The sequence below is a fragment of the Schistocerca cancellata genome, chromosome 10, assembly GCF_023864275.1.
Source record: "Schistocerca cancellata isolate TAMUIC-IGC-003103 chromosome 10, iqSchCanc2.1, whole genome shotgun sequence".
Taxonomy (NCBI): domain Eukaryota; kingdom Metazoa; phylum Arthropoda; class Insecta; order Orthoptera; family Acrididae; genus Schistocerca; species Schistocerca cancellata.
In genome coordinates, this window is record NC_064635.1 from 226,281,549 (window position 1) to 226,299,292 (window position 17,744).

The 17,744-nt window shown below is 38.2% G+C and overlaps 1 protein-coding gene across 16 annotated transcripts in view; it reads left to right on the plus strand.

Moving 5' to 3' along the window:
• LOC126106362 (zinc finger protein 501-like) overlaps positions 1–17,744 on the plus strand; it is a 246,656-nt gene that overhangs the window by 108,298 nt on the left and 120,614 nt on the right. For all 16 annotated transcript variants that reach the window (XR_007523338.1, XR_007523337.1, XM_049912623.1 and 13 more), the window contains one exon: positions 2,605–2,667. Coding sequence is in view for 14 of the 16 variants with exons in the window: in XM_049912623.1 (XP_049768580.1) it covers positions 2,605–2,667 (63 nt within the window). In the remaining 2 variants the exon portion in view is untranslated. The remainder of the gene's footprint in view (positions 1–2,604; positions 2,668–17,744) is intronic.

Below are 17,744 nucleotides of genomic sequence, written 5' to 3' on the forward strand. Positions count from 1 at the left end.
GAGCTTTTGGCCAACAAGACCTTTGGACCTTGGCACTTGGCCAACAAGACCTTTGGACCTTTCACAAGCCACTGAACATACACTTTCCTTATGTCTCTCTTCACTCTTACTTTCTTTCTATCCCAATTTCTTAACGTGAATGAGTTCCTCATCTCCCACTCTGTCATCATCTAGAACATCTCATTTCTTATATGCTCCCACACACCTAGTGATGTTTTGTAGTTTAGTCTTCTTTTGGGATGACCAGGTTTTAGATTCCTGTCTGAAATACTGATTTGCATTATCCATGGTTACATTAGTCACTTCAGGTGTGTGTTTGGAACTTTTCTGTGAGTGTGTTATGACCACCCTTATTCCCTTTGCCCTTCTACTCGTCCCTGTCCTCTATCAGCTACCTTCAAACTCTGTGTGGTTTTCCTAAATCACGTTAGGCAATCCCTAGCACAGCAATAAGAAATGAGCTTCAGATGCTCACAAAGCTGTGTTACTCTTAGTCACAATGTATTTTGATTGGCACTTGAGTGATCTTCCAATGCCATCTACATCGCTTAAATGTGAAATTGGTACTTAGTATGGTATAAAGCACTGTGGTGATGTATGCATCATTACAATTTACACCCTGCAGTTCTCATGTGTGGTGTGGAAACATCGCTGAAGGCATCTAATGAGATATACTTTTTGTTGAATAGATCCATTGTGTGAGGACCCTCAAGAATGTAGAACCTTTCCCGACAGCCCCCACCAAAATGCCCATGTCACAGTAATCCTCTTCTTCTATTCCACCGTATTAGGTCCTTTATTAGATAATAGTTCAAAATCTCTATTTTGCTTCATTACGATTATGAAATGGTTTTATTGCGGAGTGGATAGGGATGCAGAGAATTTATGTTTCTTACACAAACACAAAAAATAAAATGACATGATGTTGGGATATTGGTTTTCTGCCACAACTTACAATAAACTGTTTCACACTGAAACATTGACTCACCCAAATTTTCTGTCACAACTAATTTATCTAACACTGAACTTTCTGTACGACCTATAATCATTTGTACAATGTGGCACAACACACATCAATACACCCACATTTTAACTGACTGTAAACACTCTAATTATGACTGAAACTTCAGACTGATGTCTCACTACCACTTCTACTAATTCATAAGAACAGCAGTGACAGACTACTAACATTGTTGCAAGCAGAGATAATCTTATGTCAGTTGACACAGTTTAACCAGTTGTGCTGTGCAATTACTATACGTCACAATACTTGTAGCCAGAAGAAAGAATTAACTCAATTAAAATTTTTCCAAGAACAAGAAACCCAATATTTGTGATGTTTGAGTGTATAGGATGCTAACAATCTCACAGATTTTGTTTGGTACAGCTTTGTACTCAACAGTAAGGGTAGGTGGTCTACAGAGCAGGGTGGCAAGTGTCATCATAGGACAGCTGGACAGTAGCAGAAATGATTAGCAAGCAACACGGTAAAAAGAAGGTTTACTTAACTTTTATTTCTCCAAGCATATGAAGACTCATTACAAATAATGCAGGTAGAAGCAGAGTCCAACTGTTACAACAACAACAACAATGTTGAGGCTTTCTGAACTAAACGCAGATGATGGTATTGTAACGAAGAAGCTGTAAGTGCAAGTGGGCGAGAGACTACCTCCAGCTGCCCCGTATCGTGGCGGCCGATGGCGTGCATAGCCCAGAGCAGCTGGAGGCATGGCTCAATAGGCGTGCACCACTGGGTCTGCCGGATCCCGCGTGACTGTTATCGGTGTCTGACAGAAACGTACAATTCTGGTGCCAACTGTGGAATGCTAGTAGGGTGGGTTTAATTCGTGATATCACATATTAAAAAAAGAAAAGTGGGAGGGGTGAGAGAGAGAGAGAGAGAGAGAGAGAGAGAGAGAGAGAGAGAGAGAGAGAGAGAGGATAATGCTTAAGTTTTTAAGTAAAATGTTCCCCATAGATGTGGAAAATGAAAAATGTGAACTAAATAAAGACCTAGGGCACAACAGAGTTGCTGATGAGATTGGGAATGCATTGCAGATGGAACCAGGCTCTTCATGCCCACTAGGCATACACTGTGTAGCAGTGGGACCCTAAACTGGGCATGTAAAAGCAACAACAGTGAGTTAAAGAAGTTTCAGTACAATACAATACACATGAGTGAGCATACATCATCATCCTTTTTTCCGTGCACTGAACTAAAAGTAGGGGTCAGTTGAGAGGATACAGCCTAGGGTGTCAAGAAAAAGTTTATTTGGTAATGAAGGAAAGTATGGGTGTTAAAAAATTGTAGAGGAAGACCAAGACTAGGCTACAGTTAGTAGGTTTAATTGGATGTAGGTTGTAGTAGGTACACTGCTCCAAAGAGGCTTGCACTGGGTAGGCTGGTACGGTGAACTGCATCAGACCAGTCTTTGGCCTGGAGACTTTAACAAGTAGCGCATCATGAGTATTTGCAGTTTCTCTTGTGGAAAGCATAAATTCATTTTTGTGCTGTGGAGATGTAAACAGATAATTGATTTAATTTCTTATGCTTCCTTTGTTCTACTTCTCAGTTAATGTGCAACTGCTGTTTTTTCTGTACAGGAGGTTGTGTCCGAGGAAGAAACCATTTCTCCACCTGACGCTTCACACGTAAAAAAAGAACCTGTAAGTAATACAAGCATACAATAATTGCATACATTTTTGTAGATGTGATACTTTTGTTGCTCAGTTGTATCATCAAGCAACAAATTCACAAATTGTGTCATAGAAGGAATAGGGTTTAAAATGACTCGTACTATTATGGGAAGAAATAAATGCTACTTCCATTCAGTTGTGACATTCGCTATAAAATAAATGACTCAGCAAGAAATAAAACTGGGTGTTGGATGAGCACTCAATTCCAATTTTTCTTTTTTGTCATTTAGTGCTCCTACTAGCAGTCTCTTCCAACTCACATCTGCAGTTTGTCAGTGGCTTCTCAATTTCTTCCTTATGCTTCCATTCATTAACACCTCTAATTCCCTTTTGCTGCTGTTCTTCTATGTATTATAGTCGGCAGATAATAAGTTTTACATTTGTCTGTTCATTTGATACTGTTATGATTAAACTTTCTCAAAATAAATTATCAGTTCTCATAGTCCCTTGAAATACTGTTGATTTTAAAAACTATCTATAGTTCTTGTTGATTTTAATAACTCTGAAGATACCTCATTCACTGTTGACAGATTCTTTGAGCTCAATTCATTTACTGCCGATAACTTTCTTCAACATCACACTTCCTACTTTTCTCCTGTCACACTGTTGTACAGCTCTTCTCCTGGCAAATATCAGCCTTCTCTTCTGCTTGTAACATAGGCTACAGCTTTGCACTTACCGAGTTAATGCCTTTACTTTTTACTTCTCTAAAATTGTGTTTATCCTCACAGAGCTTCATTTATTTTAACTAATTCTTTACATATTTAACTTGTTCTGATTTTGCTACTTTGCTGTTAAATTTTTAAGCATCTTATACTTTTGGGATCCCATTGTGTTCTCATTTCTCACCCCCCCACCCCACACCCCCCCTTCCTCCTTTTTGCATTTAGTGGGCTGGAATATTTTCCAAACTTCTTTCTCTTCTCTTCTGGCTATAACTCTGGTCATTGCCCTGGAATTTATTACTTGTTTGATTACTTCCTTGTATGTTTCATTGTAACAACGCTTTTGTCTTGGCCACAGTTTTTATTGACTATGTTACACCTAATGTGTTTCAACGTTACACCATTTTCAAAGGATTGTAGATTGTTGTAGATTGTATTTTATTGGTCCTGTTGTCTACATAGCAGCTTATGCATAAGACATTGGACAAGTCAAGTTATAAATATACAGGCTGAAAGTAATTTCAAGGCATACATATTTAAGCTTACAATAATACACTTTACACACAAGTATTTATATAACACATTTCATAAATTTAAATATTCTTCAATGGAATAAAAGCAGTGATGCTGTAAATATGACTTTAGAGATTTTCCAAATGTATTGACCTCTGTGATAGCTTTTATGTTTTCAGGAAGTTTGTTATAAAGCTTAACTCCCATGTGAAAAGTACCTTTTTGGCACAGTGCTGTGCTGATTTGAGTCATATGTAAGTTCCTGTTTTGTCTGGTAAAGTGCTCATGTATATCACAGTTTTTTTGTAGCCTCTGGTCCTTGCCTATTACATTTAATTTAAAGAACAAAAGGGTTTCCATAATGTATACACACGGTAATGGGGGAATACCAGATTTCTTAAACAGGGGTTTACAAGAGTCTCTAGGCTTGCACCCAAACAAGATTCTAATGGCCCTTTTTTGTAGTTTAAAAGTGCTATTAGCTATTTTAGAGTTTCCCCAGAAGGTGACCCCATATCTAAGACGAGAATGAAAGTACGCATGATATGCATTCAGTACTGTTTTCTCACTACAGCATGATTTTAATGAACAAAGAAGATAACATGTTTTGCTCAGTTCTGCATTGAGACATTCAATATGCTTATTCCATCTGATGTTACTCTGCAGCCAAAGTCCTAAGAATTTGGTTTCAGTACTGTTACCAACTGGTTCGTCATTGATAGAGACTGATGGGATAAACATATCCTTGTTAGGAACATTGTGGAATTTTAGAGCAACGGTTTTCTTACTGTTTATTACAAGCTGATTACTCTGTGCCCAGCTGCTAAGTTGTTTCGTGACCGTGTTTACTGTCTGCTGTAACTGTTCATCGTCATCTCCTTTTAGTAGAATCGTGGTGTCATCTGCAAATATGATTGATTTGTGTGCATCAATATTTAAGCTTAGATCATTTATGTACAGAAGAAACAGAAGGGGTCCCAATACGGATCCTTGGGGTACACCACATTTTATTTGTTTATAGTCAGATAAGTGATTAGATACAGCTTTTAGTTCAATATTTGTGTGCTTGACGCACACTGCCTGCATACGATTTGTCAGGAAGGAACTGATCCACTTGTTGGACAGACCTCGAATACCATATCTTTCTAGCTTTGATAGCAGAATTTTATGGTCCACCATGTCAAAAGCTTTTGACAAGTCAATAAAGACTCCTATTGTTTCCTGTTTTTTGTCCAACAGGTTTAGGATGGAATTGATGCACTCATAGACAGCAGTTGTCGTTGACCTCTTATTTCTGAATCCATGTTGTTCATTACATAGGATGCTGTTTTTATTTATAAATTTCATAAGTTTCTCATACATAACTTTTTCCAGTACTTTAGAGATGCAGGAGGAAATTGTGATGGGTCTATAGTTATTTACATTGTCTTTATCCCCTTTTTTAAATACGGGAATAACTTTTGATAATAAAATGTGTGTACATGAGAAAAATGCAATCACACCATATAATATTAAATACACCGTGACAAGCAAATGAAAATTAACATTTACCAAATACGTGACACACTTCATCTTATGGACCGACAAATATCAAAACTGAATCTATCCAACAGATAATTGATACACACTACCTCATCAGTCTTAATGTCGTGAGATGTAAGTGCAAACTGATTAGAATGTACTCACGAAAGCCTAAAGGAAAGAAGTTACCCAGATGATTTTTAACACATGGCAGGTACTATATATTGCATTTTGCTATTATGAAAGTAATTTACATTTTGTGATCGCCATAGAATATTTGGATAACTAATGTTTGACTATCAAATTTATAATAATATAAACAAAATATTGCTTAAAGCTCTATTAGTTAATACAGTGTTTAAAAAGTTTAGAAAATTACTGATTATATGTAATATAAGTACAGAACAGAGATAGTAAGAAACAATACACATGATCAATTGATTGCATATCCTGCAAATGACAAAATAATAAAATAACCTCCACACAATCCCATAAAATAACAGACTCTGTTGAATACATGAGTAGTATAGTATTCAGGAAATGTACAGAGAGCATCACATAATAAGTTTTATACCTATTTAATTGTTCACTTCCATATCAGAGTAATCAGCATGTGTGACTGACATGCAATTGATCCAGGTTCATTTTGTGGTACTGACCAGGATTTTCCCTGGTAGAAGAAAGGGAAAAGAGTCGAGTAAGCCTAATATTGATTGAAGTCCCCCAAGAAAGCATACTGGGCACAGTACTCTTCTTGATGGAAATATCTTTGATCTAAGCTACAAATAGGCTGGACTTTATCGACAAACTCGGTGTAGAAACTGAGATTAGCAATCACGATGTCATTGCAGCAGCTGTGATTACGAAAGTTAAAAAATCAGCAAGAAGGCTAGGAGATTGTTTCTGCTAGACAGAGCAGATAAACAATTACTAGTATCTCACTTAGACAGTGAATTGGATCACTTAGTTCCATCAAGATCGGCAAAGTGTAAGCAGATTGTAAATTGTGGTCGGGAGAGCTATGTTCCTAGAAAGTGGAAAAGACCCACTAGGGTTTAATAATGCAACTTGGAGGATGGTGAGGAAGCAGAGGCTGTTGCAGTTTTGGTTCAATAGGGAATGCACAAATGACAAGTGAAGGTTAGTAGAGATTCGGGTGTCTGTGAAAAGATTTATGCACGAAGCATACAACTGCCACCATCACACCTTAGTAAAAGATCTGGCAGAGAACCCGAGGAAATTCTGGTCTTATGTAAAATCACTAAGCAGGTCTAAGGCTCCCATTTGGTTCCCTTGTTGACCAGTCTGGTGTGGCAGTTGAAGATAGCAAAATTAAAGCTGAAGTTTTAAATTTCATGTTTGAAAAGTAGTTCACACAGGACAATCAGACCATCGGGCAGACTCCAATAAGAACGACATAGTAATAAGCATCCCTGGTATTGAGAAAGTACTGAAAGATCTGAAAGTAAGTAAATCACCATGACCTCAAGAAAAGACTTCTGGCTGTAGATACCCATGAAAAGTCATTTTCTGTGAGAAGCTCCTATCATTTTGTAGAACAAAAAAAAGAATGTGTTACTGCTGGAGTATGCATGTCTTCCCTGCTTTGATATTGTGAATCTTTATGCAAGTATGTGTGTTTCCAAAATGTTGGACGTTATTGAGCGTAATTTGCTTATGTGCAGTAAGTTCAGTCGAGGTGAAATCATTGAACAAATAGAAATGTTAGAATTCACATTATCATTTAATTATTTGAAATTCAGTGGACAATATTTTCATCAACCACCTGGGCTGACAACAGGTAATAACATTGGCTTAAATTTTCATGAATCGTCTAGAAAACAGTTTTACTTGCAAATAACCTGAAATGTGCACCAACGTGATTATCTATAACAGATATGTCGATGACACCTTTCTATTAGTGAAAGGTATTTGCGATGTAGCTAATGATGTAGCAGAAGGACTTTATTGCAATGCACCCATTGTAAAGCAAATGGTCAAATGGTCCTTCATTTTTTTGGATCTGTCTGTTCAAAGAGAGGCACAGGGAATCTATCTTTTGGTATTTTTAGAAAATTGATGTATATGATTTAATAACAGTGACAGAACACACAAATGGGCTATTTTTGATTGATGCTACATTGATTAATAAAATTTCCTTTAAATCGGAGAAATGTAGAAAATGAATTGTACATTCTTGAACAGGTTGCCAAATCCAGTGGCTACAATAATAATGAGGTAAGATTCTTGTATAATAGACAAAAAATAAAGTTACTCAGCAGTGTAAAATAAGGAGAAGTTAATGGTCACTGTGACATATAATGGGACCTTCATTAATGAAACAGTGAACTGATAAAACCTGAATGTATCAGTTTATTTATGGACATGTGGTAAACTTGGGAGTAGATTGTGGCATTCAGTTGAAAAGAGCATGATAAATAAGGGCCGGCCAGAGTGGCCGAGCGGTTCTAGGCGCTACAGTCTGGAACTGCGCGACCGCTACGGTCGCAGGTTCGAATCCTGCCTCGGGTAGGGATGTGTGTGATGTCCTTAGGTTAGTTAGGTTTAAGTAGTTCTAAGTTCTAGGGGACTGATGACCAAAGTAGTTAAGTCCCATAGTGTCCAGAGCCATTTTTGATAAATAAGGTGTTGCAGATGTGTATAGAATTGAGTGTAGGGATTGTGAAAGTTTTTAGACTGGAGAAAGTGATAGTTCTTTCAGGACAAGAGAAAGTACACAATAATCATTCTTTAGGTGCAGTTCATGAAAGCCAAAAAATATTACACAATGCACCAAAATAATCTTTCTTAAATATGGTTGAGGAGTCTAAAATCTATGAGAAAAGATCCTTGAAATATGTTGAATGAGCAGCCAGATTTTTCTAAAAATAGATTTTTCAGTCTTTTCGGGTTTTTCTGATTAATTTGTAATAAACTTTCCATCTTTGTGTAGCCTTTCCTTCTCTTAGCTCAGGTTTATCAAACTTAATGGTCATGTTGTACAGCAGTTGAACAGTGACACTTTGTACTTGTACTAATTGCATTCATTATGAGCTTCAGGTGGCATTTTCTGGTCTCAGGGTTTCAAAACATAATTCTGTCTATTTCTCATTTTGACACATTATAGTCTTAAGAATATTTGGTCAGAAGGATTTAGTTGGGAAATTATTTTTAATACGTGAAAATCATGCTTCAGTGAAAACACACATACTCTCATTTCAAGCCGCTCTTTGCAGCTCCATTCTCTACCTCTTTTTCTGTATAACTAGTATAACATTCCAGTTTGAAGAAAATATAAATATAGGAATGGTACAGGCTGTCCATAATTAAGTTTCAGTTTCAAAATTTGGCAGAAAGAGAGCCACTGCCCAGAATGATGTCGGATGTGAACGAAATATTATTGACAAAGTGGGATACTTTCACGGTGCTAGAATTTCTTCACTTCGTGTACTTCATAATCCACAATATTGATGTTAAGTTTATAGGTGATCTTATTATGCTACATCTCATCACTTTTGTCTTTCTTCAATTTACTTTCAATCCGTTGTGCGTGCTCATTAAACCGTTCATTTCTTTCAACACCTCCTGCATTCCGTATTTTCACTAGTTTCGTGAACTCCAACGAGAAATGTAATTAATTGCAAAAGAATGATTGTGAATTTTTGACAGTGCCTGTAAAGCCAAAATTGCAGAACTGTATCCAGAAGGAAATAAGTAAGTCAGATGGTGAAACTATTATAATGTATTGTGAGAAAATAAAACCCCTACAGCTGTCCTTATGATTTTATTTATTTTGTTGCAACTAGTTTTGGCACTTCAGTGCACCAGCTTCAGGCTGTAGTTGATGCAGAAGGGGTGGGTGTGGGTGTTTTATTTTCTCACAATAGTACACCGCCGTCGTCCCAAAGACCTGCTGTCGAAAGGATGGCACTGTAACCCAATGGTACTGAGGTGCTGTGTCTGGTGGAATGGGTGAGATGAAAATTGAGGCGGAGAGGGAATGGAGGGGTGGAGAGAAGGAAGGCAGATGCTTGGAGGGGGAAGAGGCAGAAGGGGAACCCAGATGCCAAGACCTGTCTTATACATTCAGCCAGTCCTGTCACACGATATCCCGCTCTAAGAAGGGTGCCTAGGAAACCTGCTTCCTTAGATCACTAGACAACAACTCAAGCAAATCGTCTTAATGGAGTTTATTAAAAAAAGAAATAGCTACAATTACAACACTTCACTTTGAGAAATTTACAGTGAGATATCGCAAGCAAAGAGTGACATGAAACATAAGGAATCTCTTCAGTATGTGCAATTCCTATACAACTCCAGTAATACAAACCTGTCACTCCTGTAGCGTTTGTAGAATGGCTCATCTTCAGTTGGGCTGCAGCCAGGTGGCGCAGCGCTTATGTCCTCTTCATGCAGATGGTGCTACTGTCTCATTGTCGTCCTATAGAGGGGTCAGTCAGCATGCTGTTGGCTGACGTCTCACAGCCCTCTCTGCTCTAATGTTTTTGCCCATCGTGCCGGCACTTGACGTAACACCGGAACAGGTGTAAAAACAGTCATGTCATATACCAGCTCTGCCGTAACTTCTCGACAGACGTACGTGTGGGCCCATCCGATAACAAGCTGTCCAGTCCAGTGGATGACCACAACAAAACTGTGGCTAATAGCCAAGACCAACTGGTGTTGCCAACCATACTATGCTCATATCAGAAGGATATTTCACAACCTGTGCCATCTAATACTCTCTCTCAAAACCAGTTTTTTTTTTTTTTTTTTTTTTTTTTTTTTTTTTTTACAAATGGCATTTGTCCTTAAAACACATTCTTCAAACTCGCAATGCTGCTATCTTCAATCAGTTTCCACTAGTCCCTGTCCCACATGTCAGCTACTGCTTTGACATTAGGAGAGAAGAAAGTGCAACTGTCCATTTTTGATCTGTCATCGAATATTCTAATTCAACCTGGTCACTGCATCTGCACAGGTGTCATGAATATGTTGTCAGTGTTTGCTCTTTCTTGTTTGGGGAGCCAATAGATGATTCAGTACGGAAGCAGCTTGGAAAAAGAATTACAAATTCATTGTTCTTTTGTGAACAAGGTAGTAAGGGACTGAGCATTTCTCCAATATGCATTTATGTCAATATATAAATAACTGGTCCGAAGAAGCTTTTGTAGGTCAATTAATTACTGAATATTTGCAATTTGGGGAGTTTCGTTTTATGTGCGAAGAACTGAAGCAGAGCATGGGGCGGCATTTCTTACACTGCTTCAGAGAGGAAAAACATTAGATATGGAAAGCATTCACCTGAGAAATATTCCAATACAGCTGTTCCACACTTTATCTACTTCAGTGAGTGCTGATTTGATGCTGCTGTAGTAAAAGATTGCACCACGGTCTAATTGAGATCACAGGGATCTGTGCCTCCACAAGGTACAGGCCAGTTTATGGAGAAAGTTCGTCACTGTTACAGCCTTGGGAAATGATGTCATGTCAGCAGTGGGTCGTCAATTTATTCCAGAAATTGTGTAGTCAAATTTGTATTGTATTGTATGTTAACCGGGGGCCTAGAAACAATGGAGAGACTCCATCCCCACCTCAGCCCCAGTGGTCCACAACCCCGTGATGACTACTGCAGTCCAGTTCACCCCTCCGCTGCCCACACCGAACCACTCTTTCGGGGTTATTGTGCAGTTTGGCCCCTGGTGGGACTAGCTCAGTCACCGTTGTGGTGTTAAGTGAACTAGAACATCAGTGCAACATGATTTTTGTTTTGTATTTGTGGTATTTCTTGTTAGACATGCTGATGTTACTTGCTACCTTTTAACATAAAATGATGGAACATCACTGTGTGGCTTGCAAGTTTGCAAAGATTGTGGACTTCTTTTAATATGTTAAAATGTTGCAGCAGTGTTTTATTTACAGTTGATTACTGGATAAACTAATTAACATGTCATTTCTATATTTGATGCTCGGCTGGTAGTCCATACACTTACTGTGTTCAGTGGAGCCATTGATGAGGTCACTCCTTCCAGTGGTTGTAACAAGGGAATGCCTCAGTGGGATGATTCCAGGTCACTATTCCTTAGAGCATGTAGCCATTTGCTGAATTTTCTGGTGTGTAAACTCACCAGTCTTTGACCATTGCAGTTTGTTTGGTAAGCTATACCCTGTCTATCTACCTGTCTCTTCCACTTCATCTACCTACCTCAGTTCAGTCAGACCACCAACCCTAAACTTGAGTCATCTTATATGTATGAAATGAAAAATTCGGTTCAGAAAAGAGATAGATGGGCTGAGGAGTACTTCATTCAGGGAAATCAGGTTCCATTCCTGCCAGTTGGACAAACAAACATCAACAATAGTACTTCTTGCAAGCTGAAATAACCCAAGAGCTCACAAAAACATACCCTGTATCACCTACTTTCCTTAATTTGTGTGTTGAAAATGACGTAACAAGTCACAAAAATTATGACCAAAACTCTTTAAAATAAATAATGGTACTCAAGACACGATGCTGTTTGCAGACGACAAAGTGATTATAGCACAAACAGGTGGCAACCTACAATGTGAGGCTGTACCTGGGTGTGAAAATTGCAAAAAATATCATTTTAGTATCTACAATAGAAAAGCAAAAATGGTGACATTCAGAGGACGTGAACTATTTACACCCAAAAGAGTTATTAATAATGGAATAAGAGAGAGAGTCAATGGATTCCTTTATTGTGGATGTGATATTACATATATTTCAAATGTTGTGAACGGAAAGCTTCAGAAATTGCAGTACCTGTGGAATAGTCAAATGGCATTTTGAGAATTGCAGAAGAGATACATTGCTTATGCCTTGTAAAGTATGGACAGTATCAACATTGTTGTAGGGATGTCAATGTTGCGAACTTAATAACGAAAGATTTAAAGGATTTAAAATTCATAGATGAGAGCAGTACCTGGTTACGCATTACTTCACAGGCAGAGAAATGAGGTCAGGATATAATTAACCATATTTAATCTGAATAAAGAAATAGGAAATTATAGGAACAAATGGAAAGAGCCTGTAACAAGAGTGTATGTAAATAGAACAATAAAATTGCAAAGCAATTTGCACATCATAATTCAGATTAAAAATGAAATGAACTCGCCTATTAATGCATTCCTTGTAGAACAAACAGTGCATTCAGTTTTATGATGTGAGGCTACATGCCACAACAAACACATCTTTCCAGTTCTCCTACACTTATCACTCAGAAAGGTTTCATCATCGTCATCATCCAAATTAACAAAACAACATGTTTCATGTTCAGTGCTTCGAATTGCCAAAGCATTTAATCTGGACTTGGACACTGAGTTTGTAAGACGCTTTAATTAGTTTCAATTTAGGAAATTATATTTTTGCCATAGCAGAAGTAACTGGCAGAGTCAAGTACAGCTGAAGAGCTATGCGTACATCAGGAAAACTACTTGCAAGAAAAGCATTTTCAACAAAGAAGATTGTCATGAGCTCTGCAACTGGTGTTTTCTTTTTTTTCCAGATACTTCTGACAGAAGCATTAAAATCTGTGACTTGAAAAGACTTCACTTTATCCATAATTCTGTGATCTGTAGAAAGCTTGTTAGAAAATTTCTCCATTTTATGGGTAAATTTTGAGGTCAGTTTAAGATTAAGTTACGAGACTTTTGCTTGTTCTACTACCACCTCAAAATTGTTTCTTAAGGTGAATAGATTATGTCATGGAGTTTGAAAAAGTTGAAAGGCATTCTCTATATCAGCATTAGGGGACTGCAGTAATTTGGAAACAAAGTTAATATTTTAAAAAATCTTACATTGAAATACAAGAGTCAGGACAAAATCAAAAGTTTCCATACTTTTTCACCATATGAGTAGCTTCTCCCCGTCTGCTTTCTTCTTAATCTTTAAAATGCTACTGTACAAGCAGACCAAAAGTTACATGAAGTATAAGAATGAATAAAATCTGGATTTCATTTATTTGTTGCCATCGAACCACAGAAGCACTAAATAAAACATACATGCATTCTGTTTTTTCATAAAACTGTTGCAGTTCAGCTACATTCATTACGGAACCACTTAGTACTAAATTTAAATTGTGTGTTGAACAAAGTTTAAACTCAGCATTTGGCACTTGTGCTTTAATTCTCAATTACAAACCTTGTGTTTGGCACTGATAGATTCTGCACCATCATATGCTTGAGCTCTGCACCTATCCAGCCATATGTTCATCTTCTGTAAATTGGATATTATTTCTTTTTCAAAACTTTCTGTCTTGGCCCTTCAACTTATGGAATCCTAAAAAAGATTGATTTGTTTCAAACTCCTTTCTATCTGATTTGCTTAAATCTAAATGCAAATATCTTACAACACCAAGTTTGACCTTTGTCGATAGATTGGCAGTTGTGTCTACAGTAAATGAAAAGAATGGCTGCCGATTAATTGCACCAGTGATCCACTCTAAAGCACAATCATTTAACAGTTGCATTGTCTTGTTTTGAATTTGAAGGCTCAAATATTTTGTTTTAGATTTTTTGTCTGAAAGATGTTCCCTATTGTATTTAACAAATTGCCACTTTGTTCTCCTATTTCAGATTTCATGATGGCCAGGGCTAGCAATTTGGTATAGAGCTAATGCTCTTGTTACATATGGTATTCTAGAAATTATAGCTTCATCAAAAAGTCAGTTAATGGTTTTCCATGTTTCCATGTGCCTACAAGAAACACATGCATTTAAATATGTAGCACAAGTTTCACATACTTTTATTTTCCTTATTGTTAGATCTTGCCAGTCATTAATTTGTCGATCAAGTCATGCATCTTCTCCATCTCTGAATAACCAGCACATTACACAATAAATATACGGCATTAAAAGTCAGAGCGTAGCATAGCGAAAATTGTTAAATTTTCTGAGCTGTTTTGTATAATTACAATAATCACAGATAAACGATCTTCTCATCTTAGTGTCTTCAGGGAAAGGATCTCGAGGCTTGCATTGACTGCTGTTTATAATTTTTAGTTTACTTTGTTCATTCAGTTTACCTGGGAATAATCCTCTATCAGTGCTAATATGTGCATTTTACAGATTATCTTGACTTTGAGAAGAACAGTCGATTGGTTATTAATTGCTGTCTGTTACTGGCAGCCCATTCTCAAATTGATTCCTTTTTCAGCTGTTACTATGTCCTCTCTGAAGCAGGCAAAAAGGAATACAAACGTCTCAATGAGATCGACAGGAAGTGCAAAATGGCTAAGCAGGGATGGCTAGAGGACAAATGTAAGGATGTAGAGGCTTATCTCACTAGAGGTAAGATAGATACTGCCTACGGGAAAATTAAAGAGACCTTTGGAGAAAAGAGAACCACTTGTATGAATATCAAGAGCTCAGATGGAAACCCAGTTCTAGGCAAAGAAGGGAAAGCAGAAAGGTGGAAGGAGTATATAGAGGGTCTATACAAGGGCGATGTACTTGAGGATAATATTATGGAAATGGAAGAGGATGTAGATGAAGATGAAATGGGAGATGAAATGGGAGACAGGCGAAATACCCTCAGACTTCAAGAAGAATATAATAATAATAATTCCAATCCCAAAGAAAGCAGGCGTTGACAGATGGGAAAATTACCGAACTATCAGTTTAATAAGTCACAGCTGTAAAATACTAACGCGAATTCTTTACAGACGAATGGAAAAACTAGTAGAAGCCAACCTCGGGGAAGATCAGTTTGGATTCCGTAGAAACACTGGAACACGTGAGGCAATACTGACCTTACGACTTATCTTAGAAGAAAGATTAAGGAAAGGCAAACCTACGTTTCTAGCATTTGTAGACTTAGAGAAAGCTTTTGACAATGTTGACTGGAATACTCTTTTTCAAATTCTAAAGGTGGCAGGGGTAAAATACAGGGAGCGAATGGATATTTACAATTTGTACAGAAACCAGATGGCAGTTATAAGAGTTGAGGGACATGAAAGGGAAGCAGTGGTTGGGAAGGGAGTAAGACAGGGTTGTAGCCTCTCCCCGATGTTGTTCAATCTGTATATTGAGCAAGCAGTAAAGGAAACAAAAGAAAAATTCGGAGTAGGTATTAAAATTCATGGAGAAGAAATAAAAACTTTGAGGTTCGCCGATGACATTGTAATTCTGTCAGAGACAGCAAAGGACTTGGAAGAGCAGTTGAATGGAATGGACAGTGTCTTGAAAGGAGGATATAAGATGAACATCAACAAAAGCAAAACAAGGATAATGGAATGTAGTCTAATTAAGTCAGGTGATGCTGAGGGAATTAGATTAGGAAATGAGACACTTCAAGTAGTAAAGGAGTTTTGCTATTTGGGGAGCAAAATAACTGATGATGGTCGAAGTAGAGAGGATATAAAATGTAGACTGGCAATGGCAAGGAAAGCGTTTCTCAAGAAGAGAAATTTGTTAACATCGAGTATAGATTTAAGTGTCAGGAAGTCATTTCTGAAAGTATTTGTATGGAGTGTAGCCATGTATGGAAGTGAAACATGGACGATAAATAGTTTGGACAAGAAGAGAATAGAAGCTTTCGAAATGTGGTGCTACAGAAGAATGCTGAAGATTAGATGGGTAGATCACATAACTAATGAGGAAGTATTGAATAGGATTGGGGAGAAGAGAAGTTTGTGCACAACTTGACCAGAAGAAGGGATCGGTTGGTAGGACATGTTCTGAGGCATCAAGGGATCACCAATTTAGTATTGGAGGGCAGCGTGGATGGTAAAAATCGTAGAGGGAGACCAAGAGATGAATACACTAAGCAGATTCAGAAGGATGTAGGTTGCAGTAGGTACTGGGAGATGAAGAAGCTTGCACAGGATAGAGTAGCGTGGAGAGCTGCATCAAACCAGTCTCAGAACTGAAGACCACAACAACAACAACATGTCCTCTATGAGTTTGCAAACTTCCAGACTCTTGCAGTGTTTCATTTTTGCAACTGTATTGACTCCCACTTTAAACTTTTAAAAATCAGACTTTTCCCTATTTTCAATTTCATTATTAATTTTAGTACATGTCTGTTGTAGGTATGTAGATGGTCTTGGAAGACTGAATCTTTATTGTCCTTTTAACTTCTTCGCATTGGCAGTCTTTTGAGTTAATCTTTTGAGCACCACTTAAATGTGACCTGCTTCTAGACATGGTTTTTAACTTAATGCAAGTGTTTAAGAGCAGCCCATATAAGAAAAACCAGCAATGTGTTGTACAGTAATGAAAGTACAGGGCTATTACAAATGATTGAAGCGATTTCATAAATTCACTGTAGCTCCATTCATTGACATATGGTCACGACACACTACAGATACGTAGAAAAACTCATAAAGTTTTGTTCGGCTGAAGCCGCACTTCAGGTTTCTGCTGTCAGAGCGCTCGAGAGCGCAGTGAGACAAAATGGCGACAGGAGCCGAGAAAGTGTATGTCGTCCTTGAAATGCACTGACATCAGTCAGTCATAACAGTGCGACGACACTTCAGGACGAAGTTCAAGAAAGATCCACCAACTGCTAACTCCATTCGGCGATGGTATGCCCAGTTTAAAGCTTCAGGATGCCTCTGTAAGGGGAAATCAACGGGTGAGCGAAGAAACGGTTGAACGCGTGCGGGCAAGTTTCACGCGTAGCCCGCGGGAGATTGGCTCGTGCCAGAACTGGAGACCGACAGCGCCGACTTCATCTTTCAACAGGATGGTGCTCCACCGCAATTCCATCATGATGTTCGGCATTTCTTAAACAGGAGATTGGAAAACCGATGGATTGGTCGTGGTGGAGATCATGATCAGCAATTCATGTCATGGCCTCACGCTCTCCCGACTTAACCCCATACGATTTCTTTCTGTGGGGTTATGTGAAAGATTCAGCGTTTAAACCTCCTCTACCCAGAAACGTGCCAGAACTGCGAGCTCGCATCAACGATGCTTTCGAACTCATTGATGGGGACATGCTGCGCCGAGTGTGGGAGGAACTTGATTATCGGCTTGATGTCTGCCGAATCACTAAAGGGGCACATATCGAACATATGTGAATGCCTAAAAAAACTTTTTGAGTTTTTGTATGTGTGTGCAAAGTATTGTGAAAATATCTCAAATAATAAAGTTATTGTAGAGCTGTGAAATCGCTTCAATCATTTGTAATAACCCTGTAGAGCTTGTCAAGTAAGGTGGCACAGTGGTTAGCACACTGGGCTCACATTCGGGAGGATGACGGTTCAATCCCGCGTCCGGCCATCCTGATTCAGGTTTTCCACGATTTCCCTAAATCGCTCTAGGCAAATGCCGGGATGGTTCCTTTCAAAGGGCACGGCCGACTTCCTTCCCAATCCTTCCCGAG